This window comes from Ostrea edulis, chromosome 5 (assembly GCF_947568905.1).
Source record: "Ostrea edulis chromosome 5, xbOstEdul1.1, whole genome shotgun sequence".
In the NCBI taxonomy this organism is placed as follows: domain Eukaryota; kingdom Metazoa; phylum Mollusca; class Bivalvia; order Ostreida; family Ostreidae; genus Ostrea; species Ostrea edulis.
The window spans coordinates 88,555,618-88,582,910 of NC_079168.1; the positions used below are offsets into that span (position 1 = coordinate 88,555,618).

A 27,293-nucleotide genomic window follows, 5' to 3' on the forward strand; every position below is an offset into this window, starting at 1 on the left:
AAATTTGATGTTTATAGACTATGTAAGCTGCATTGTAAATTTTACCAAATTACTGCAACATCATTCTCTGTGAGTTTCCTGCAGGATGTCATTCTACATGCATCTATCAAATAATAAAACTGTCATTCTGATGAAAATAAAGTATCAGATTCATATCGTAGGAGGATTCTGATGAAAATAAAGTATCAGATTCATATCATAGGGGGATTCTGATGAAAATAAAGTATCAGATTCATATCATAGGGGGATTAAAGAATTCATATTAATCAGTATAACTGAATTATATGCATTACAATTCAATCCTTTTGTTCAGTTATTTGAACTCTATTAAAACTGATGCATTATTGCTCGTTAAACCAGATATAATATACTGGGACTAGGACTTCCTGTAAATAAAAGATTTATATATGTACTGATACCACAGATAGCTTAACCTACAATTAATGAACTATGAAAATTTGTCAATATTATAGTTAAAAATCTTTAATTTGATCAATGCTTACATACAAAAGTGCTCAATGTTATTTATACAAAACATATATATTATACTTCTGCATGGAAGAACTGCTATAAAATTAAAAACAATAAAACATTTAAAATAACTGTACAAAAATTGCATAGTTCAAAATATCGTTGTGGAATACACCCATCCGGTGGTCACATGCTGGTAATAGTGTTTCAGGAACAGGATGTCCAATATATAACCAAGGTGCCAGACAACATATAATTATGTTTATGTGATAATGACTTGTACATATATATCATGAAAAAATTATTTGATGTAATATGCTTCCCAGTGGATGTACAGTGAAAACTGCCTAATCCGACATCTGTGTAATCCGAAAACTGCCTCATCCGACACCTGTGCAATCCGTTGAACTGGGCATTCCGACCCTTATTTTCATTCTCAATCTAATACTTTCATTGTTTCGACAAAACTTGTCTCACCGTGCATGTGGATTAGAGAGGTTTCACTGTAATTTGTCTGGGGAAATACATGTACATTCAAATATGCAATCTCTGATAGGTTAAAACTTATTGACCTTCAATGTACATTATCATTCCTCAAGGTCTGGTCTTAAATTTAACAAAATACGTGCACAGCATGTTAATTTCAAGTGAACGACCAATTTGGTGGTGACATTTTTGCCCAGATGCATCAATAAACAATTTCATCCATCTTTAAATTCACCACTTTTTTAAAAAAATTTAGACATAAGATGAGGAGGAAAAATGTAAGATGGGAACAAAAATAACTTTGTATATGGTAATAACTTCTATCTTGGAATAAAATTTAGTTGAAGTACCACAGCTACCAAATTTGCACTGGTCCAAAGATAATTCATAAATGATAATACAAGATCTCATTACTGGGGAAGATGCTAACATTGCTTATTTCAATGACACCTATCAGTATTACTGGAAAATGTGTGCCTATCTAGTTATAAATTAAAATCTTGGCATCTCTATCACAACCATAAGACAAAAATAATTATCAAATTTCATTTAAAAAATATATAAAATACAAAACATATTAACCATATGTATACCAAACAAAGAATATATATACACAAGTACACATAAACAAGAAAACTGAAGACAGCCGAACAAACAGTGAAGGTCACAAAAGATCATCATTTTACACATCGTCTAATTTCGGTTGAAATTTTTCTATGAGTTGTCGTACCCAGCCCTTCATGATTACTAGATTATCTATGTCGGTGCTTAGTCGGTCTAGTCTACCTAGAGACACAGAGTGCTTCATGCCACCTGTTTCTCGACTTGACCAGTGGTCACTGAATGGTGGTGCTGACCTCTCACGATGGTAAAACCTCTCCGATGAAATATTCTCTAGACTAGCATTGACACTGGATCGTGGGAGACTAAAACGCATCGAGGTTTTACAGTCTTCACTCAGAAAGCGTGACCTAAATGAACGTCCTGTGTAATGAGGGGAAGTGTTTTCTTGAAGCGAGTGTTCACTGGATAATGGAAAGGAGATGCTTTGAGAACTTCTTCTGTCTTGACTTATGGAACGTGTTCTGAAAGGCTGTCTCATTGGAGATTGCTTAGAATTTAATGTTTTAGCAGAAGTTTTCCTGTCCAATACTGTGTTTTCAGTCTGGTCAGAACCATATGATACTGATGACCAATTGCTTAAGGATTTTCTTTTTATTTCATTCTCCATGATGGGACTTGCTGTAATACTGCGCGCTGGGGTGGAGCTTCTTCGAAAATCTCGACTGGGACTACTAGAGACACTGCGACCTGGGGTCGAGCTTCGTCGTAGTTCCCTCTCAGGACTGTTTGATCTGGTACAGCTCTGACTCCTACTAGTCTGCTTCTCCAGGCTTTCCATTCTTTGCCTTATAATTGCCCCCGGTTCTCGATGTCGAACTTTTGTAGTTTCTGTTGATTTAGACCTATGTTGTTCTTCAATTTCTTTCACAAACTGTTTGACTGGCAGTCTCTTTTTACGCCCTTCTCTTTCAAATTTCTGGTCAACTGGACTCCTTATGGGAGATTCCTTTTCGTACTTAATTTCTGGAGACAATTCTGTTGAGTCTATATCACAGAAAACGGCCGAATCACGAAACACCTCTGTGTCATTAAAGGCCATGGAGAACCTTTTCTCATAAAAACTGTCTGCCCGAGAAATATTTGGTCCTTTTGACTGATCCCTACTGCCAGCCTCGTCTACCTCACTCTGAATGGAATATGCTGAATCGCACTGCTTTAAATTCACCGGTTCATCTTGTAAAGTTTCAGCTCTCACTGACACGGACACATTACTAAAGCTCCGAGACTCGGGAGATGCCTTTGAAAGCTTCGGAAATTCTGCATACAATGGTTCTTGATGAGCCATTCTTGATCCAATAGAAGCACTTCCCAGGTCTCCTGAATGTAAAACTGACTGAAGATCTGGGGGTGGTTCCTTTTTTGGGCTGTTAAACCAAGTATTTAATGACCAAATACTGGACTTTGTGTCCTTACTGGAAGCATTAGTAACTTCAGGCACTGTATTATCATAGGAACCAGACCGGCGGTTTAGATTTTCTGTCACATGGGCTTTATGTTTCCAAGAATCAACAATGCTATCAGAACTTTGGTTGTCGGTCAGACTTTCTGAACTTTCAAAAGATGATCCAGAAATGGTGGATGCATATGAAAATCGATTTGATGATTTGCTGCTATCCTCTGAGTTTGGCACAGGAAACTTTTGCTGTGAACTGAGTGTAATGTTGGAGTCGGACCTTTTCATGTAGTCTTCCATCTCTGCAACAAGTTTCTCATGATCATTTAAGTTTATATTGAAAGACTGGGGTCGTGCTCCTTTGACTCTTTCCACATGAGCACAGGGTGTGGAATAAGATCGTGAAATTCTTGTGTGGGATGGTGGTTCCACTTTTCTCACTATCACAGGTAGTGAAGACAAAAAGGAAGCATCTTCCTCTAATGGCGTATTGTGAAAAGTATTTTGAGTTTGAGCACAGTAACTCGGTGAAGTGAAGTACTTGCTTTTGAACGAGTCGCCGCAAGAACTGACCGTATCAGTACCAGAAGTTGTATAAGCACCATAAATATATGATAGAGGGAAAGGACTTTCTTGTGAATGAGCAGTTACAGGAGACTGGTGATCCGCTTCTCGCGCAGGAATTGTGGAAGAGAAACTTCTCTGAAACTTCTGAGATCCTTGAGAATTTGATTGCGATTGATTGACATTTCGAAGAAAACTTTTTTTGTCTGGTACAGTGAATATGGATTGTAAGATAGGGTCAGTAGCATTTTGTGTTAACACCGGATCAGGAACACTGAGCGAGTCATCAAATGATTTTGATCGATTATGGGATGTAAGATCCTCACTGCTTGATTTAATAGTAGTGTCCAAATGAGAAACGCCTCCCTTTGACAGTCCAGATAGTGGCAGTGAATTTCTGTTAGCGTAAACTATCCAATCAAAGTTCTGCGTATTCTCATCTGCCTCAAAGTCAACAGAGCGTGACCTCTGGTGAGATTTCTTTTTAGCTGGTGACCGTTTGAGTCGGTACTGTCCCACGCCGGAAGTACTTGACGTGTTAAGTATATCCTCAGTAGAAGCTTTTGGATTCACAACCCACGGATCTTCATTTTCCTTCTCTGAAGGAATGAATGATTTTTGTTGAGACTGCAACACACTACTTACTGACAGGGGTTTAGTCAGCGATATTGCTCTGGGGTAAATCTTGGGTGATCTCTCCGGTGAGTTTTCTGCTGATTTTTTCAAGAATGAGTCATGAAATGCAGTGACTGATTTACTTTCCTGTTTCAAATTCTGGGAATCCTCCAAATTTCCTTTATTTCTAGAGAAATATTGCTTGACATCGATGATTTTCCTGGACGGATTTCCAAGGTTGAAACTATTGCTACTCGATCTCCTTGTGGATTGCTTATCACTGGACCTGGTGGCTGAACCGTTAGTGAAGGGTGATAGTGGTTTAGTCAACACTGGCATGCTGCGGTATCTTTGGTCAAAAGTTGCATTGTCTGAGGTAAACACTCCGTCAAGAGGAGAAGAAGGGCACTCCTCGTTGTTTTGCACTGCGGGGCAGTCTGGCAGTGAGGAGGAGGAGAGGTTTGCTAAAACGTTTGTAAGAAGAGGATTTAATCGTGTTGCCAAGCGGAAGCTCTTGGTTCTCCGTGTGGAAGAGACTTCTGTTGTACTACTGTTGCTTTCACTCGGTTTCTCATCTCCATAATCTACGGAAGCAAGAGGTTGTTTCCTAATAGCAGTTCGAAAACTGGTACTTCGACTCACCGGAGAGGAATATTCACGTTTTAATGGTGTCTTACTTGAGGAAGTTCCTGTACTGTTTTTACTGCCATATATCTAAAAAGAATTAAAAAAGAAAACTATAAACTCGAGTAGATATGACGAACATGACACAACATAAAATTATATTTGTCATTACGCAAGACACTCTTAGATTTCTTTCACACTTTGTTTCATGTGCTCAAAATTATTTCATTACATCAACATTTTCATCCCATAACAATTAAATTAAAACATCTTAGATCCAATTATACCTTAGTATTCTCATTATTTTCGGATCCCTGTTGCTTGGTCCCAGATGATGATGGGGTAAATTTTCTTCTCTCAGTGGGAGACTGTAATTAAACAAGACATGCTGCTTATATTCATCTGCAGAAATGGTGTCCAACCATGGAAATACGTAATTTCATTTTCATGTTTGCACAGAAATTGAATTGTATTTAAAAGTGAAAATCCATATATACATGTACTGATACCAAATAGATGAATTTTTTTATTACCATGTTCATTTGACATCTATCACACAGTTATTTCCATTAAAAAAAATGCATCATACGAATTTATCCACTGGATTCAGTGCAGAGTTTCATATTGATAAACAAGCTTGTACAGATTCCAATATATTTTTCCTATAAAGTCAGTTTTTTTTTGCACTCTTAATATAAAGTCTTTTCTTCTAATAAATTGAATTCCGATGAAAAACTCTAGAATATTTTATTTTGTTATAGATATGTTGTAAACTGTTTCATATAAAGAATTTCTGAAGGACCATCAACAACATATACTTGTTTCATATCATGCACACGGTATCCAGAGAAGATAGAATTATTGACCATTAAATTGAGTCTTATTTTAGAGTTATCCCCCTTTGCAAACATCTATTCCCATATTTGTTTATTTAACTGTTCAGCAGTAGCATCAATAAGGATAGCCAACAGGAAAACAAAGATTTATCATTAAATATAAAACTGTATGGTCTAAACTTTTTCTCCCATTTTTGGTGTATCCAGTACCCTTAAAAGAAGTACTCACAGTCCTGGGGCTCTCTGATTCATTGCGTTTTTGGTTCTTCCTGCCCCTCTGGGGTTTCAGAATGTCCGATAGAATATTTCCCCCCGACTTCCTCCTCATCCTCTGTCTCCTCTCCAGGTACTCGGGTGCATTTTGATGGTGGAATTTCTTAGGCGTCCCAGAATCTACATTCTCTGTGGTAAACAACAAGGACAATTTGTAAAGGTCATACACAGGTGTATTTGGAAACTTCACTTTTTCCTCAGTATTAAAGGCTGAGAGGAAATTAATACTATTTTGTTCTAACTGAGATTTTTTTTTTAGTTCAAACATGCAAAGCATCAAGTCTTATAGTCAGAAAACTAGGCCTGCATGAAATTCAAAGAAAAAGCTTGATGAAGGAATATTTCCTCCAGATACAAACACACTTTCAATTGTTAAATGATTGAAAAGTGAAGAATTCAATCAGTTTAGTTACATGCATCTCAATAATGTGATTCACAGTTTATAAAGCATACACTGTCCCAAATAGCAAATTAATTATTATTTCATTCCTTATAGTTCAAATGTATTTGATGTAAATTTGATGAACTTGACCCTAATTAGTCTAATTTTCTTTGTAACTAAGGCTCATCCATCTTGGGGAAATATCATAAAGCTTAAGACCATACAGACGTGAATTTAAACACTATTCATGTTTCATCTGATTGCATATTACAGGCTGCACTAAATTCTTTGACCTAGATTTTTATCAATATTTATGGTTTGAGAAATGTCAATCCAAGCAATATACTATAGCTGTTTGGTGACTAACTTGACAACACTTAACTTGGTGAAACCAAATAATTGTCCCAATAACAAATGGATGGATGAAACGACACAGACATGGTAAATCTAAGACACCCCTCCCCCCAAAGAATGCTGGCAGAATGTGCAGAAATATGGAAAATAACTACAAACATCCACAACTTTCTCAAATATTTGAATGAGTCAATCTGACAACACCAGGTATATACACATGTTTACATATCATACTGCAACAGCATTTACATATCATACTGTAACAGCATTTACATATCATACTGTAACAGCATTTACATATCATACTGTAACAGCATTTACATATACTGTAACAGCATTTACATATCATACTATAACAGCATTTACATATCATACTGTAACAGCATTTACATATCATACTGTAACAGCATTTACATATACTCACTGCAACAGCATTTACATATACTCACTGCAACAGCATTTACATATCATACTGTAACAGCATTTACATATCATACTGTAACAGCATTTACATATCATACTGTAACAACAGCATTTACATATCATACTGTAACAGCATTTACATATACTCACTGCAACAGCATTTACATATCATACTATAACAGCATTTACATATCATACTGTAACAGCATTTACATATCATATTGTAACAGCATTTACATATCATACTGTAACAGCATTTACATATCATACCGTAACAGCATTTACATATCATACTGCAACATCATTTACATATCATACTGTAACAGCATTTACATATACTATAACAGCATTTACATATACTCACTGCAACAGCATTTACATATCATACTGTAACAGCATTTACATATCATACTGTAACAGCATTTACATATCATACTGTAACAGCATTTACATATCATACTGTAACAGCATTTACATATACTATAACAGCATTTACATATCATACTGTAACAGCATTTACATATACTCACTGCAACAGCATTTACATATCATACTGTAACAGCATTTACATATCATACTGTAACAGCATTTACATATACTGTAACAGCATTTACATATACTCACTGCAACAGCATTTACATATCATACTGTAACAGCATTTACATATCATACTGTAACAGCATTTACATATACTGTAACAGCATTTACATATACTCACTGCAACAGCATTTACATATCATACTGTAACAGCATTTACATATCATACTGTAACAGCATTTACATATACTCACTGCAACAGCATTTACATATCATACTGTAACAGCATTTACATATCATACTGTAACAGCATTTACATATACTCACTGCAACAGCATTTACATATCATACTGTAACAACATTTACATATCATACTGTAACAGCATTTCCAGAAAACTTTGGTAAAACTAAATGAATAGCTTCAGAAAATCTCCAGACAAAATAACATATATATGAGAAGTTGAACAAGTTTATATGTAGAGTGCTGATGTTTCTGCTCACCCCTTAGCTGTAATAAAATGTTCCACAATGTAATTACATATCATTCGAATCAGATTATTCCATTTTCAAAAGGGGGGGGGGGGGAATTTGATATTTACTTCAAAGTACCGGTATGCCATTTTTGTGCAAATTTTGAATGTCCTTTCTGAACGGTTTTAAATATATTATTTTATTATAAAAATATGTGGAAGGTGCACGCACTTGAATCAAACGGAAAGCGGTCAGTACAACAAGTTCCAGCAAGGCTAAAGTCGCAGAAAATCATGAGAAAATGAAATGTAGTAAATGTGACTTATATAGATGAAGAATCGGGTAGTGAAACTGAGCTTGAACAAAATGAAAAAGAAAACGAAATTCTAATTGAAAAGCTTGATGTGCATGAAATTGAAAAGAATATAATTAAACTATGAACAAATTACCAAACCAAATTTGTGTTTATTATTTATTTTTAAATAACAATGAATATTGTATGATAAATTTCAGTCTATAGGAATTTATTGTGGTCTACAGGAAATAAAATGACTATGGACCGAAAGTCTATAAGACTTTAAAGTTAGTTTCACACACTGCAGTGGATGGACTGACAGTATAAAAGCAAATTATACCCAATTCCCTCTGAAATCTCATTTGTGTGGTATAATTATAAAGAAAATTAGAATTTTATTATGAAGAGCAATGTTGCTGTAGCAACACAATGGAAACCAAGTCCAAGCCAAACATATTGTAACTTCATCTCCATGGTGTTGTATGTTGCAAGCTAATGTCTACACAGTTTATACTTTATATGATATCAAAACTGTTAATAAAGTCAAATGAACCAATCAAATTGCATTTTACAAGTGAAGTTAAATTCTGTCTGAATGTCAGTGATTTAATGATAAGTTGTGACTACCTTCTTGTTTACTTTTGCCGAGCTGCATCACAAGGCCTTTGACCTTTTCTGGAATTTTTTCCTTGTAACTCTCCAGAATCAAGCGCTTGATTTCTTGACACCATTTACGTTTTTGGTCCAGATTTCTAGCCTAAAGGTACATTATGCTTAAGTTAAATACCATATCAGTATATTCATAATTAACATATCAAATCTCAGAATAAATTTTAAAAATACAAGTTAAACTTACTTGCAAGGTGTGCTGCCCCCTGGGGTTATCAAAGGGGATCACCTGAAAACTGAGGGGCTCCTTTGGGACACTTTCCACTAACATCAGGTTGGAGCACTGTGATAAGTAAATTTGATTTCATTTGTAACAAGCAATTTCATTGGCTGAGCAACATACAACATACTTATTTTTCAATAACACACATGTAACTTGCTAAAACTATGAGATGTTATAAACTTTTGACATTCTTGTTTGAAATTCATTCTGAAAATATAATTAAAAGTATATCTATCAAGTTATTTATTGGCCAGTAACATACTTTGCAGTTCAACTCATTCCTTATATGTGAACCATGAGACTTCTTATTACCCATGTATATGCTGTGAGAATATGATTTCTTGATATCTATATTTCCCATTATCCTGTGCTATTTAAGAGTACTGTAAATGCTACAAAATACCCCTGTCATTATGTATCTAGTAGTATAGGGTTTTGTTCTCTTTCCATATTCGGCAGTATTAATTACTTACTTAAGGTATTCCATGTATAATGAAAGGATAATGAACAGTTTTGAAGGATTTAGATCAACATAAATGTTTATTGTTAAATAATGATGAAAGTGAAGCAGATGAAATTCACATGACTGGTAAATGATTAGAAGCTGACCTTTTTGCACTTAAGACTTTTTGGAAGAGTTATCTGCCCTTTGTAAAATCAAGAAAAATCTAATTTTCTAAAAATGTGTGTGGTCAATGATTAATTTTATTTCATATTTTCACTAAGAGAAAGTGTTTGTAACTTTCTACCAAGAGATTTGTGTGAAAATATAATTTCTTTTTAAAATATTGTAATAAAACATGCTTTTCCCATATACTTCAATGTTAAATCCTAGGTGAAATAAATCAAGCAGTAAACAAAATTTTGAAAATTCCTACGGTGGATTATTTTTATTTGATGAACCCTTCAAAATGATACCATGATTACAAAAATTCCACCATCCATTTATTAGATATGAAATATGGTCATTACACATTGAATACCTTAAGTTGCCCTACTTGCAGAGACTTTTAAGTCACTTGTGACCTTGACCCTGGACATATGACTTTTGGTCAATTTAATAACAAATCACCTTCTCACAAGGAACATTTGCACCAAGTATAAACTTACTGCAACAAAGCATGTAAGAATGGTAATGAGCCACACAAATGAAACTGGTCAAGTTCATAGTGACCTCGAATATGGACTAAAGTCATGACAAATCGACTTTCCATAAGGTATATTTGCATAAAACATTACTATATATTCCTCTCAGGTATATATTAGAAGTTATGACCTGCACATTTAGCTTTACGGACGGACAGACAGACAATGCCGTAACATGATACTTCCCGTCAAAAGACAGTGAATAAAAGACAGTGTATATTTACAAAAAGAATGTACAAAATACAAATATAGGGAATAAATTTCTGGGTTGTTGATACAAGGACAGATTCACAGAACACTCCATGCACCCTTCCATTATTTTTATAGATGGTCATTCCCTAGAATTATATATAATATAGAAAACAATACATGAAAAATGACAGAGAACAAATACCAAAATGAAAATTTTGCAGCTGAGCATTGCATCCTCCTTCCTCTTGGCAATAACAACTCCCTTCTCAAACAAAAACACTTGTCTAGATGTTTTGGCGCCATACACATGGAAAGCTCCCTAAAGAAAATAAGGAAACAGTTATTCGGTTGAAAGGCAGATAACTCAACAGGGTTATGAAGTCCTTTCCTTATACCGTAATTATCATTACCAAAATGCCAAGGCTAAGGGAGATAACCCACTTTTAGGGCAAGTTCCCCCTAGGTTATGAGTTCCTGTCCTTATCATTGGTCCTCCCCTTATTACTTTAACAAAAACCAAGGCTAAGGGAGATAACTCACCTCCAAGACAAGTTCCCCCACGGTAGTGAGGTCCTCTCCTTCGTACTCCTCAAGCGTGCTCTGAATTTCCTGGACCCGCACGGCATGCTCATGCTTACGTTTCATTTCATTGATGTGCTGGGCACGCCCTGTCATTTGTTCCAGAGCCTGGCCCACCATTTCATAGCCACCCTCAGCTTTGTCATAATTCTTCAAGATGTTCTACAAAATTTACAGGTCATCATAAAACATTTTGTTATACACCTTATAAAATTTCATATTCAGTTCTTAAAGTACATCTGCTATTATCACATGTAATTTTTACATTTGCAAATTTTGACCTTGAATACATGTATATGTAGGAAGATTTCTTCAATAAAATACAATGGTGCAAAAAACACATTCATGATATTCATGGCCAGTCCTAGCAAGGAAAACTGCACAGAGAGGTAACGAAATGAATCATTACAAGATCAATCAAGGGTAGGAGACCTTAAAAGCATTTCAAGATGATCATCAACTCAAACACGCTCTCAGTGATCATCACAGAGCAAACGAATTCAAGTCTTGCTTTGTAATCAATTACTAGCAAAAAAAAAGTCAACTGCTTAACCCTTTGATGCAATGACTGTTCACTTTGTTGTATGTAAATCCTCTTAATCAAGGTTCTTTTTGTAAAGTAATACTAGATATGTGGGCCATTGACCGCACAAACTCGGGGCTTTTAAATGAATGAACTGATTGAGTCCCAGGACCTCATTCACTATTTCAGATAATTCCTATTGTCCTGGGTGACTGACTTACAAATGGTCAAATGTTCAGTGTGCACTGCCTAATCCCAATCTCAGCCCTGTCTTTTGTAAAATACGACACACGGTAATTCTATAAGTATCCTCTTTCGGATTTTCATAATGAATGAATCAACTTTTGTCTATATTAGAACTTTAACCAGATTTACAACACACAAAAAAAAGCTTCACAGAAGAAAATAAATATGCAAACTGTAGACATTAAAAAAAAAAAACCAGTTGTAGTTTGTACTTTTAAAAGAGAAGATATGCATTCCATTCATTTGATGGGAGGAGATTTCTACACTCCTTTAGGGACTGAATTAATACTTTCACTTGTTTATAAACTGACACTTAATACATAAAGTTTTAACAACATGCAATTTAACGTGGATCATTGTGATACAACACACAGGTGACAGACACTTAATGCCCGGACACTAACGTGCAGCAGTAGATGGTATTTCAGTATTCTCTGGACAGGTTTCAGCAGATAGGCCCCCAGTGGGAGGTTGTGCTGTAGATGTAATTGAAGGGTCTTGAAAATCTCCGACAAGTCCCCATCCTTCATTACACGGGTAAGAATTTCCACAGCACTGCAAAAATCACAACCATGTAAAGTGTCTATGTGTACTTTGGAGAGAGTGGGGGAAATATATAGTTTCAGTATTAACATAGTTTTTGTGAAAAAGGTATACAAAGGAGTGATCTTAAGCCCGGGTCTATGAAAGATATGATGTGTTTTCTTTTCTCAATGTTAGAGTTAAGCCACAAAAAGCAGTTTAAAAATCCTGTAATGTATGTCAAACTGACAACAAAAAAAGAAAAAAATTGTCCTTTTAAATAAAATTGCTTCACATTGGCATATGAATGTAATAAATTGTCATAATTTGTAAATGATTGGAGTGTTTCTGTAGTACCTGGGGTAATTTGTGCAGTACTCTGTATACACAGAAAAGCCTTCATTGTTCCTCACGAAGCACTCAGCAATCTGTGCTGCATTGTCTTCACATCCCTCCAAATCCACCAAAAATTTCCTGAATTAAATTTGCAAAACTTACTCGACCATAAAATGAGCACCCATCCAACTCCACTAGAAATTGCCTAAATTAAATTTGCAAAACTTACTCGACCACAAAATGAAGTCTTAATTAAATTACTCTTCTGTAGTAAAACTGATAAATCTGAAACCTGCTCATCATGGATGTAATCTGTCTTCAGGCAAAAGTTTGTCTGTTTCCATCGTTGTAAGTGTCTTACCTACTGAATTCGTAGATCTGTAATAAATTTCCAAACAGTCGATCTTTGTCCTTTGATGAAAGGTGCAGGTGAGTTGAAAGCTTCAAGTATTTCATGTAACCCTAAAATGCAATGAGGAAAAAATCATCAATTTTTTTATGGACAAATAAAAGAAAAATCATAGTCAGCAAAACACTAGTCACTTATCAAAATAAATTAAAATAAATACCCCCCCCCCCCAAACAACAACTTAGATCTATGTGCTGGACTGTACGTAATGATAAAGGAGTATTTATCAGTATCTCTGAATCAATACTGAGAGCAATAAAATGTGAATATTAAAATGCAGTATAAATCTATAAACTGAATTATGTGTTTACTTCAAACAACATGTACGTTAAATATCCGTATATGGAATTTATCGTGCATTTTGCCAATTACATCAAAATGGAATTCGGCCAAAACTATTAGATGGCAATGATACACTATAATGTTATGACAGTTGCCTGGGGGAAATGCGCTGAATGAATATTTCATAAACATGTATTTCATGAAATACCATGTTATTAAAAACAAGTGGAATATCCCCTGAACCTCAGCAGGCCCATTCACTCATCAAAACATTCGTACACCAATCATAATTTTTCATGCTTATATCGAGAAAAATCTCAATAATTCTGTTACTCTCTCTTGTGGTCTAAACACCATATAAACGTGCCCTGCTACTACACCTATTTTCTTATTTTCAATGGACATTTTAACCTTTTTGTAATTTTCCTAATTCACTCCAATGTCTGAAGGTAATTATATTCATCATATATGTAAATCAGAAGTTGTGTTAAAATTGTGGTTGCGTACAAAATGAGATGCACTTGATTGTAAGGGACTAGGCCATCATTATAAGCCTTCAAACCTTTATTTAAATACCACCACATCGTAAACATGTGGGTGTGTTTGCATTTTCATAAACTGTCATAGACAATAATAATTCTTTTTTTATCCGTTTTTACGTCACACCTCGAGCACCATTCACACCTAAAAACAGTCAGAGCAACAGTTACTATTCACCTGTTTAACAATCACAGGAAAATGATTCACCTTAAAAACTCTGATGTTAATCTGAGGAATTGTAAATCTGGGTCCATCTTGATATTGTTGTGACATAATACCTATACTTGTCATTGTGCAGGAAGTCTGAATTTTCAGGAAAGTGACAAAATAAACCCAGAAGCGTTCATGTTTCATCTAAAAGTGCAATGTGCATTACATTTTAAGAGCCCAAAAAGTGCATCTTGAAATTTCAGATTAGATTGATATATATAGTATGGGGAAAAGTCCAGCCTATCATATTGTCTATAGAAAATTTGTATCGTTTTCTGTTTTTGTACGCTTCAAATGACAGATCGTGTATCTTCTGCACTTTTGCTGCTTATTTATGATGTTGGCACATTTGATATACCCATGTTGGAAAACTGAAATCTCCCTCCACCTGCTCGGTTACTACGGGTCACATTCCTAAATTACAGTCTACCTAGATATCTGTGTGTGACTATGAATGAATTCAGAACGTGGGTCCCCCTGTATAATACTTCACATTCCTACAGAGAGGAGCAATCACTCAAATCAAATTTGCCTTTTTTACCCTTATCTGAATGACTTGACCTTGAATGATGACAAAAACATGAGAACATTAAATAAAGACTAGGCCACTAGGGCATAGTCAACTTATACCATACTTTTTTGGTATGTGCAAAATTCCTCAGTGTAATTCTCCATCAAATCAAGCAAGAATCCCTCAGTTTAATTCTACATGATAGTAAGAAGCTAGAGATTGTTTTTAAGAAAAACAAATGTCTCCTCTGTCTCCCCAAACTGAAAGTGCTCCAAATGAAACCTCCTCCCCTTAAGGTTCTGCAGGGTATGGAGGGGAAAGCAAGGGCAGGAACATAGACATTATGAACTCTGATAAGCTCACAAACTATCTTACACTAGGGCTGAAACTATATGCCCCCTTCACGATACGATACATATTGCAATACTTATGCCCCGATTCAATACTTTCAATACGATACAATTTACAGAAGAAACCAATAATAACATTGAAGAAAAATTTTAATTACCAAAATTAACATTCATAATTTTAAAAGCAAAATGTTTCCAAACTGCCAAACTGTAAGATGTTTGTTCGCTGTAGTTTAAACTGATAAAGTTTTACTATTATTTTCATCAACCTCAAGGCAAACAACAGTTTGAATATTATTTGACACTAATTTGTCCCTTATGCAAGTAAAAATAATATGTACAGGCCGAGCCTGATGTATTCTACTGAACCCGTTTGTAATAAATGTATAGAACTGAAAATCAAGGCATTGAATCGAACATTGAATCGAGCATTTATATTGAACAGTATCGATTGAATGAACCATTTCAGCCCTATTTTACACCCTCCACCCCTCAGATCCACTAAATGGATCCTCCTGTCCCTGCAATATGCACATCTGCAAATGGCATTGAAGTATTGTACAAAATTTCAAGTCTATTGGATAAGCCATATAGGAGAAGAAGTGTTCACAAGCTATTTTAACATCCTCCACCCCTTTTAGATCCACTATAACTTTTAGGAAAATAATTGGATCCTCCTGTCCCACCAATATGCACATCTACAAATGACAATGAAGCATTGTACAAAGTTTCAAATTTTTCAGATAAGCCACATAGGAGGAGAAGTATTCACAAGTTATTTTACATTCTCCACCCCTCATTAGATCCACTATAGCTTTTAGAAAAATAATTGAATCCTCCTTTCCCAACAATATGCACATTTACAAATGACAATGAAGCATTGTACAAAGTTTTAAGTTATCCGATAAGCCATATAGGAGGAGAAGCGTTCACAAGATTTTGTGACAGACAGACGGACGGACAGAAAGTACAAAAACAATATGTCTCCCCCTGAAAGAGGGGAGACAAAATTCTCAATGTGTATTCTACATGACATCATATAAAAAGTTTTTAAAATAATTTCAGTTTTAGACTTTTAGTACATATCAAAACCAGAACAACCATTTACATTTAGGATGCCCTCTGGTGTCCTTGTAACAGTATGTGACCTTGAGTTCAATGTACAAAATCACTACATCCAATGTAACCGTGAATGCAATATATATGTATAGAAAATGACTACACCTGTTACAATAAAGTACAACATCCTACTGTTTATCTTGTATAATTAAAAGTAAACAAATCTGTGACCCTCATGTATAATTGATTGTTAGCTAATCCCCTGGAAGTATCTGTAAGTATCTGTAAGTATCATGATAAACAGTGTTCAATGTCTATAATGCGGCTTCATGTTTTGATCTACTTGCAAGATTATTGATTGCCATGCTCCAGTTGATATTTGAAGAGATGTCAACCTAAACAAAAGAGCAAGTACCCATGACATTAGTTAATGTCCATATTTGAAAATGATTTGCACAAAACTCGAACTGACAACCACAAGTAGGGGGAGAGACTCCACATCACTTCTCAGAAACTGTCTAAAATTCACACACAAAAAATGCCCCAAAGTGTATTTAGCCACCCCCTCCCTCCCTCACCATCAATCTGAAATTTTTTCATATGATGGGTTAGTACTACATAACTTTATATTGATTAGCAAAAGAAAAAGTCAAGGGTCCATCATAATTCAATTACACCTCAAACAGCCTTGCTTTTCTATATAAGCATGATGGCCAGGAAGAGATGAAAATATCTGTAAGTCTGAAATTCCTTGGTCTTTCCTCATTCTCAAAAGATCCCGCCATCAATAAACAATCTATACACACACTGTGATCATATTCTAAAACTGCATGGACCTTACTAACATGAATATTCACAAACCTGTATAATCTCGTTTAGACTGGAGACATATGTTCTCTCTGTGTCCACTATTTCAGCGATGACCCTCTGGACCCTGGTGACATATTTGGTGGGTGAATCTGGTGGTTTGGGCTGGTTTGTTGGCGTGGTCTGTGAGGTTGTGGACATGGGGGATCTAGTGTCTACTGAGACAATGGACAAACACTCGGAAGAGACAGGACTTGAGGAACTGTGACAGGAAGGAAGCACTATGGAATTCTGGGAGACTGAGACAGGGGATGAGTTTTCCAAACACAGGGTATCGGGGGCAGCCTTTGTATCTTGATGTGGAGTACTGTTTGTAGACTTTGGTTCTTTTCCTTGGTCAATAAACACTCCATGAGACTGGTTTGGAGATATCACAAATTCACAAGTATTTAGTCCCTCCTCCAAGGCTTCGCTTGATGACACATCGGTCACTGAAATACCAGGCACACCTGCACCAGATTTTTCTTCGCTTAAGGATTGGTCCACATTTTCATCATCTATGTACAAAATATGCTCCAGTTTTGATGGGTTGCTGTCTGTTGAAGTTAGGTTTGGTTTTTTAATTACATGATGTGAGACAGAGGATGAGGAAGATGACCCTGACCCAACACTCAAAGGTCTTTTCTTACATTCACTTGGGTCAAGGTCACTCCTTTCAGGTAGTGATATTTTACCCTGACCTTCGGGCTCCATAATGGAGTCTGAGTCAGGTGTGTCACATTCATTTGATATCACCTGGACTGCAATAGGGTGTTCCTTGTGTGATAAAATTCTACCATGTGATCCATTGTGATCTTCTGATTGGATTCCATCTACAGAATTCAGATTGTTTTCTGAGGCCAAGCTGTCATAGATGGAGAGCAAGGATGGAGCTAAATCCAAGGATGAACCTGCAAAAAATGATAACACCATTAAGACAATAACAGCCAAGCAGTTACTGAGAGAACAAACGACAGATGTCATTGATTTAAGCAACTGTTAGGTGGATGTTTTCTACAGATAATTATTGTCATGATCTGACAGAGTTAAACAAACTCTGTCCATTGAAGCCAGAAAGTCATGTTCAGTATGATCATTTATCACATTAGCAGCAGCCACAACTGCGCTTTCCTGAAATCCGGCTTCCATTCACTACATCAGCTGTCTATACCTAGCATCTGTGCACAACGACAAGATGCACATCTTTATACATCATGTTCCAATTTCTTACACATCCTTCACTTCTCTGCCTCATGTTTTAATAGGTATACTTTTTCATAACAAAAATTCATGTATTATGACCAAATAACACCATGGTGATAAATTGCAGGTCTTCAAGGTCCTCCAAATATTCTAATGTACAAACCAAGCCTGCATTCAGATATTAAATTAACATTACATTAAAATTTAAGCCTCATTATGCAGTCTATATGTTGTTTATCATTATACGACTCGTGTGATTTCCTTTGTTAGAGAAATCAGTAACTCTAAAATCTCTGTATGTGCACTTTTTATAAATTTTAGACAGTCATATTTAAGGCTTATTTATCAAATATACACTAAAAAAATATACTTGAATGATTAAATACCACAATACCAATGGTACCAATTCATAATCCACCAGTGACCACAGTAAAAATACACTAAAATATGAATGCACACATACAGTTGTATTTTGAATATAATTAAAGCACTCAATGTATGATTTTACTTGTTATTTCAATGTGGATCATTTCTAAATTGACATACATGACAAAGCATTCCGATTCCCAGGAATGCAATCTGACGCACAGATTCCTCCGTTAAATTCAGGGTGGTACAAGTAAGATCCTTCGATAAATAATAGGTAACATTTGTGCTCTATCCATTCTGTCCATGTTTACTCTCCTCATCAACAAGGAGGGCCCCAACCAAGATGTATCTCAATGATTTATAAATAAACTGAAAGCACTTAGGAACATCGGGCAGATGACCCCTATCCAAACTTGTGCAAGTTAAATAGTTATGTAGCTCCTAGGGTGTATAGACTATACTGGCCTGCACGGGTCTTCCATTACAATCATCTAAAGGTCTGCATCTACTCAGAATACAAAATATTTAAACCATAAGCTACGTCAACTCAGTCATTATGGCCAGATCACAGAGGAATTCGAAGGCTAATTCACTCTTATATATTTTATTAGAATAAAACTACTATTTGGGGGGGGGGGGGGTATTTTATTAGAATAAAACTACTATTTGGGGGGGGGGGGGGGAGTTAAATTTGTTTTCCATTTATACGACTGAGCTACAATTTTCAAAAATCTGTTTCAAATCTTTAAAGTTAGAAAAACATGAAGTAAATATTTGTGAATCAGGACTCACCTAATGATCCACTTTCTAGATAAACTGTTTATGTTCTAAACACACAACTGTGTCATTCCTTTAAATAGGTTCACTGACAGAAAAACGTAGTTCTTCCTTCATTTCTCTGAAACACTACCCTCTTTATAACAGCTGAAACATTTTCAAGTTAGCTAACATACAGTTGATCTGACTAATTGAACTATGTGATAAGCACACTGACCTTCCATAACAAACAAGAAGTTTATAATCCCCACTGAATTTTTCTTCTGTGTTTTCCACCATTCAAATATTTCATATCTAATCTTAATTCATGAATATTAAATGGGTCAGCCCTAGCAGAAATTTGACACAGGCCGCCAATCTCAGATGTCATAAAGTTCTACCATAATAAATTAGTTTAACAGGTCCTGGTGTGAAAAAACAGCAATGAATCCCCCCTTCCCTCAGGTAAATGAATACACAAGTTGACAATTCTGTCTCCTTTATCCAATAAAAAGATTTGAAATAAACGAACTTCATTAAGCAGTCTGGAGGGATTCTACAAAGTCCGGAGACATTTTTCCGGGTATTTCAACAATTTATGTCCTTTGAGTGGGGATGGGTACTCAGCATGGTTTATAGCCATTAGTTGACAGCCATAATACATGTGTGTGGCTTTCTGACTTAATGATACCGCCATACTGTGCATTTATAACGCAGTAGTTCACATTCCATGGCCTCAGAGGTATATTTACACAGTCAAAAATATGTGTTGAGTACCTGATATGAAGATAATTTTTTTTTTTTTTTAAATTTGCTCTGTTAATCATCTGATAAACACAGGTGTACATTTTAGTATGAAGTTTTACATCATAAGTTTTAAATCTGATAGTTTTCTATCACAGTTAATTTTCCATCCCAGTCATAATATAAAAACCTTTCCTCGTGAAATGAGACAGTCAATATCACTTTAAACATAAACATAATCCTCAATGATCACTGCATTAAGGTTTTCATCAGTAAAGATCAAACACAAATAATCAGTATGTATACCAAGAAAGATCATTATCAAGAATTGGAGAATTCTGCAAAATTCTAAATACCTGGTTATAGCAAGAAAAAATTTTGGTTACCAAAAAATTCCTCCCAGTGAAGAGAATTCCGTATCAACTTCGACTGCCCTGCACAATTTGTCATATTAGCATTTGATGAAGAGCAGTTCCCTCCCTTCATGGTGATGACACTGGGTTTTTTCCCCTTTGAAGATCCCTGACTCTCCACTAATAATCCCTGTCTCCCTACCTGCACCCTGGAGCAGTAGTTCATTGTCTCTTTTGTTCAGACATCAATCAAACCTCTTAACACTGTGAACTTCCTTGCCTTTCTCCGTCTGCCACTCATTTTGCATTAAAAATTTCCAACAAAATATGAGAGAGAGAAAAAACTCCCTGTAAAACCACACTCTTGACAAGTGTTTAGAATCTGATCACATTTCCCGTAATGATGGTGCGGTATTCCTGTCAATGTAATACTGCCTCCCCGGCTGATCTCGCTCCTCCCGCTTCCACTCTGTGTCACAGATACAATTATCCAGGTAAGACGGCACTGCAGAGACTATTTTCACTTTACCACAGAGAAACGTGTCTGGTGATTCAACACTCAATGATTAATTTCCCACCTGATATAGAGTCCCTACACAATGAAAGACCGTTTTTTATAGACTGTTTGAGATAACACCAGTTCGGTCAGAAGTGTGCCAGATTTTAAAGATAAAGCACAACAGATAGTAATATATATTATGTATTTGGGAAATTTGCAAATGCTGACCCCAGGTAACCTTTGTATTAACACACGACACCTCTTCTGCAAATATCATGGAGTGCTGTCTGACTAGCCCTCAAGAGTATAATTCCTCCTACCTTTATTTTGAACTGAATGTTGGGTGCATTTGGATTTGCAGTCTATTTATAACCTTGAATTGGTCATGAATGCTGTGTACCTTAACACCAAATACACATACACAAAAATAAGTCTTGATGTTAAAGAATAAAGAAGCAGTTGACACAGCTCACCATAATTAATTAATCATTATAAATGTTAATTTTCACAATGAATTTTCTCAATTTTTAAAAAAGAAATCTAAAACACAGATTTATATTCATGACTTGCATTGTAATATATCTGACATGTTATGACATTATATATTACATATATATGATATATATATACCTGACATAAAACCAAAATGGAAACAAAAACTTATTTTTTTTAAAGACCAACACTGCCTTCTTTTGCTAAGAGAAAATCAAAGTGAAATCCCAGAGGCACAATTTCAGACAGAGAAATATGGTTTATAGCAGGTAAGAAAAAACAGCTTGTGTTGGAAGTGATTGGTAGCCTGCAGAGATGTGCAATTTATAGCCCAGATGTGCTATAACTGTATATGATTATGTGGCAAGCACTGCGGTTCCTGTTCATTGTATGTCACAAGGGAGTCTAAGTATTTCCTCAGACAGGGGCACTCTATCAGTCACAGTCTAATGGTGATCTCCAGTTTTCTCCAGGGGTGGGGGTGGATCATAAAGGTGTGGTCCCTTTGAACTCAGTCAAGCTTGAATAATGGAGCCTGTTTTACTGCAGCAGGTGCCAAATAGTTTCCAATGATTCCGGAGTACAAAAAACTTCTGACATCATTTTGTATCATTATAAAAGCATTGAAGGCTACTCATGCCATGTGGCCAGCACATTAATATGGAGAAGGGAGCTGCATTTTTCTCATTTGTCTTTAAAGAGACTACACATTTGCAGTCAGATATATTTTTTGTCAGGTGTTTCAGTAACATTCCCGATTTCAACAACAACGGAACCACAGTCAGACTTTGAACACACATTGTGTATGACATAACATTATGCTCAATTTTCCAGCGATGAAATTAAAAATCGGCTATTATTAAATCAAGGGGGGAGTCGTGATAAGGTTAAACATTCCACAGCGTGAATCATAACTCAGCACAAGCTGTTGGAAGATAAACTTCTGACAACAGATTCTACCTTGAAATACATGTCATGTACACAGTCACTTTCTTACTTCAAATCGTGGTCTACAAAGACAAATAAAGCATCCAGGCATGAGAAAACCCAGTCAAAGAACGTACCACTGAAAAAAAAATGAACTTGTTTACCTGTCTGGTGGACTTCCCAGGAATGACAAACTATTATGAAATCTATCTATAACGAAAGTAACTTTCATGTCAAATCTCACCACACACAGTAATACTGACCATATATACTTTAGAAAATAAGTTTTACTGGTGGCTTGGAATTGTTCTACCAAGGTCCTTAGTGACTCCATAGACCATTAGACCCCCAAGGTCTGGGTTATTTCATTGGTGAATAAGTACCATTTAGTTTCTATTGACAAGTCTGAAGCCCTGAGGCTTAATAAATTTGTCTGATTACAACATTACCTGTGTATACTTTGTAATGACACCTAGCTGGTCTCTGTCAATGCATAACAATCAGTGTCCCACTGCAACTTAATACACAGGTGTTTATGTACACTCAGGAAGCTTAAAGCACATTGTGTCAACAAGGGCAATTACTCCTGTTTATTACAGACATTAGCTCTGTAGTGCATGTACACGACACTACACCTGGAAAAACAGATTAGACTGACAACTCAATAGGTGTTCACTTGTAAGTAAATTCAAATGAAAAATTACCTGATTACAACAAATGTAATGAGAGTTGGCTGACTTCCCTTAATCCTTTAAAATCTCAATAACTTATACCAAAAGTCCACTAATCCAGGACTCGAGACCAGGCACTGCACAAGTTGGCATGTAGTCCCTGTCAATCACGAGCATTGTCCATTCACGCTCCAGTGACTTAATCCCTAACGTTATTTAAGGAAGTATTTGAAGTGCAAATACTGAGCATAAATGACATATATATATGTGAGATTACGCGAACGTTGTGTCGTTTCTTTTCATTTTTGCACCATGAATGCAGACTAAAATTCAGTGCTGGACAGTTACGTGCTTGTTTTATCTTCAGTTCAATCAGGTAAAAATTCCTATTAAATACAAGAGAAACATCCAAGAATGCATATATCTTCAATGAAGATTTTTTGCTGTACAGATTCACGATAACAGGTATAAATACCTGTCAGAGAGAATCATGAATCAGGAAGATTGGACTGTCTGATTTGTCAGACATTTTCATAATTAAACTCAGAGAGAATCTACATGAATCAGACATATGGACTCATCCGATACAACTTGTTGGGCATTTTCATGATTATACTAAGTGTGATTAATCTATACAACAGATTGGACTGTCTGATCCATTGGGTATTTTTATGATTATAATCAGAAAGACTCTACATTTTTTTATCCAGCATTTTCATGACAATACCCAATCTTGGATAAAACACATACACCTGAAGATGGCTCTCGTTGGAGACAGCTCTTCATCGCTGTACCAGTGACAATCAGTACCTCCGTCTGCTGATAAGGTCTGGAAAAGAAAAACCTCAAAAGGTCACTCTTAAGGTGGCTCACAACACCCTGAAATAGTTTCTCAAATCGGTACAAATTGATTTAATTATAAAAGATATGATGATATATAATAAGTATATATGCCCAAAAATATACAAATTTGAATAAAAACTGGTGTATTGATACTTGTCTGATATAATTAATTTTCAAATATTCATAAACGTACTAAACTTGTGGTTCCCATAGTTCAGGGGCCAGTTGCACCAAAAAAAAAAATCATTTCAACACATATGAACAAAAGACTCTGGGGGATTTGAACTTGAGATTTGCAGTTCATCAGCCCAATGCTTTTGTAGCGGACAGTATAAGAGGGAACTTATACTGCCTCGCTAGAGAGCTAGCTTTTCTAGTGATGTGGTAGAGCCTCTCTCTTGATCACGCAAGTTAAGCAACAGCGAGCGTGATCAGCACTTGGCTGGGTGACCGCTACACGTTACAAATTGGTGGCATCGTAGTGACTCTGGTGTTTGGCGGGAGACCTGCTTCAGGTAGAGTCTCTTCGGAGCTCTGGATACGGACGTGGATTCGTCCGGGGACGACGGTGGTTGTCGTCGGGAACGGCGGGTGCCATTACTGAGCAGGTGCCAAACACTCAGAGAGGACTCGCGCTAAGCTTCGGGACGAAGCTTCCCCGATTGGGGGGAAGTGTAGCGGACAGTATAAGAGGGAACTTATACTGCCTCGCTAGAGAGCTAGCTTTTCTAGTGATGTGGTAGAGCCTCTCTCTTGATCACGCAAGTTAAGCAACGGCGAGCGTGATCAGCACTTGGCTGGGTGACCGCTACACGTTACACTTTAACCACTGAGCTACGATGATAGACAAACAAGTGGATCGATACAAATAATGTCACAAAACATTTAAATCGCCATCTTGTAACGTGGTGTCATACAGAGTATAAGCTTTAGTGTAGTGAGCTATCTTAAGTAATCAGCATTACCTGTCTCTGTACTCAGATCTGAAAATTCAAATCCTTTACAAGAGAAAGAGGTACATTTATATTTCATTTATCGGTGGACTTGTCCGAGATGCAGTGCATCAAACTAATGGAAATTTTAGCAAGTTAATGTCTTTGAATATGAAAAATGAAATTAGAGTATATTGTTTATGAATTGCCTGACAATTAGTTTCCTTTGTTGAGCTCTTCTGTGCTGTGAGACACAAAGCACATGCAGTTATCTATCATGCAGAAGGTACAAATGCTTCTCAGTGCATACATTTATTGACCACTAATAGAGTTATGTAACCACCTGGACCCAGTTGCACAAAGGTTAGTTAACTTCACATTTACATAGTGTTAACCTGAAGTTAACTTTTGTGCAACTGGTCCCTGAACTATGGGAACCACAAGTTCAGTAGGTTTATGAGTATTTGAAGATTAATTATCTCAGACAAGTATCAATACACCAGCTTTGAGATAAGAACTCTTTTGTGTAGGAGGTGCATTTATTGGAACTTTGAATGCCTATGTGGGACAGGAATTAGAGTACAAGACCCTCGGATGCGTAACCCAGATGCAGTTTACCCCAAGATTAAGCAGAGGTTTAAATGTCTAGGTGTTGTGTGATTGGCTAATATCAAGAGTGAAATTTTTTGGAATTGAAATAAATATTATAGAAATTCAATTTAATTGTTAAGATGAAAAATTATCACATAAAATTGAGAAATGATGAAGAAAATTACCATGGTAGGGGTGCATGTGTTTGAAATGAAGGGTGTAATTTACTGCAGATTGCTATGTGTTGTAAAAAAGTACAAATATGACCTGTAAAAGCAACAGGACCGGGTATATAATTTATTAGCACTTGGAATGAACTTTGGAATGTTGGTGGTCATTTGTCTAAAATTAATCTAGTTAATTAGTGAGAGGGCCATAGGTTAACATTAAGGTCTCCAGGAAATGAATTGGTACTCTTTTCCAGACAAAGTGGACCTATGGTCAGTGAGGAAGACGAGAAAATGTATTCAGAGCGGCTTCTCTTTAAAAATGCAAATGTAGGAAATACAAAATACTATTGAAAGAAATGTTTTACTAAAGTGAAAACATAAAAACAATGTCATATTTGCAAGTAATATCCTGGATATGATACTGGAACAGGAAGGGAGAAAATGCAATAGACCAAACTGGAATTTGAACCCGCGTGCGGACCCACTGAATATCTAGTCAGGTGCTCTACCAACTGAGATGTCTGGTCAGAGATTCAGGGGGTTCGGGTTTGAATTCCAGTCTGGTCCGTTGCATTTTCTCCCTTCCTGTTACATTTGGTGCTGTAGACCAGCCCCTGGAACTGACAGGTGAAAATGACTGCCAGGGGAAAAGAGATCCTGGGTTGATGTCTTCAAGTGTGAAGACATTTAAGGAGGGAGGAATGCGGTGTTCAGATTTTTCAGTTGGTAGAGCACCTGACTAGAGATTCATGGCCCTGGGTTCAAATCCCGGTCTGGTTGGTTGCATTTTCCCCCTTCCTGTTACAATACGTACGGCCAATGAAATAACATGATAAAATAAGAATCCCATGTATTTAATTACTCCCTGAATGCTTTCCACTTACTTAGTTTGTGTATCAGTCAAATTTGGGTGATGAAATTGCATATGAGAAACTTATTAAGCACATTTACTTATATTTGTCCCACTCCCACAAGTAAACAAATTACTTCGTGCTTTACTATATACAAGAGTTCTCTAAAGGGAAATAACACCGATGTATCTCGAAACCAGTATATTGTCTAATTGATTTAAACAATGATTTTTTAAAGCTTTGTTTAAACAATTTCTTCTTGTAAAGTCCATTTTGATGTGTACTATTGAATAATATTGAAAAATCCACTATCTCAGAAAGATGTAAAAAGTGAGAAATTAATAGCAAAGCTTAAGACCATGCACTTTGTAGGAATGGACGAAAACTATGCAGCAAACAGCAATCAAAAAGGTTGAGGAGAAAGAGATGAGCTTATCTTGGAGAGTTTAGGACAAAGAGGTGGCAGTTGACATCAGCCCTCAGAAAAGATGTACAAAGATGACAACCTAACACTGGACCTTACCGCAGACTTGTTTGTCCACACAAATCCTTTTCTTCGGATTGCTGGCCGTCGGTTTTTCCGTAGATCACTATCCATTTTAGTTTCATTTGTCCATTTCCATACAGTATTCAGTTGTATTCAGCAAATTTTCATTAATCATCTGCTTTAAACAAAACTCAGATTGACGCGCCATTCAAAAATAACAAAGTACATCCCACAACGATGTATCATTATCCAATCATTTCATATCAAAATGTGCACAATATAAAAGTACACATCCGTCCCAAGTGTAGCATTTAAGAACTTGAGGGTTAAAATCCTTGTTTTCCCATCCATATGCATTTTTTCAATATGCACAGCTAATGAATCATATTGTCACCTAATTTATCCATACTCCGA

At 36.1% G+C, this 27,293-nt stretch overlaps 1 protein-coding gene across 4 annotated transcripts; it reads right to left on the reverse strand.

The window, feature by feature from the left end:
• Positions 1–467: 467 nt before the first annotated feature.
• LOC125650553 (uncharacterized) lies at positions 468–27,293 on the reverse strand. Of its 4 annotated transcripts, XM_048878926.2 has the most exons (13): positions 26,916–27,293; positions 23,756–23,834; positions 17,007–17,902; positions 13,146–13,246; positions 12,806–12,922; positions 12,331–12,481; positions 11,119–11,319; positions 10,781–10,897; positions 9,205–9,300; positions 8,976–9,105; positions 5,843–6,015; positions 5,065–5,145; positions 468–4,867 (listed from the first exon to the last, which is right to left on the reverse strand). In XM_048878926.2, the coding sequence occupies exons 1-13, from the start codon at positions 26,988–26,990 to the stop codon at positions 1,640–1,642; spliced, it is 5,445 nt and encodes a 1,814-aa protein (XP_048734883.2). In that variant the 5' UTR covers positions 26,991–27,293; the 3' UTR covers positions 468–1,639. The 4 variants fall into 4 exon arrangements, with proteins under 4 accessions (XP_048734883.2, XP_048734887.2, XP_048734882.2 ...); XM_048878930.2 differs by lacking the exons at positions 23,756–23,834; positions 26,916–27,293 and adding an exon at positions 22,598–22,709; XM_048878925.2 differs by lacking the exons at positions 23,756–23,834; positions 26,916–27,293 and adding an exon at positions 20,450–21,078.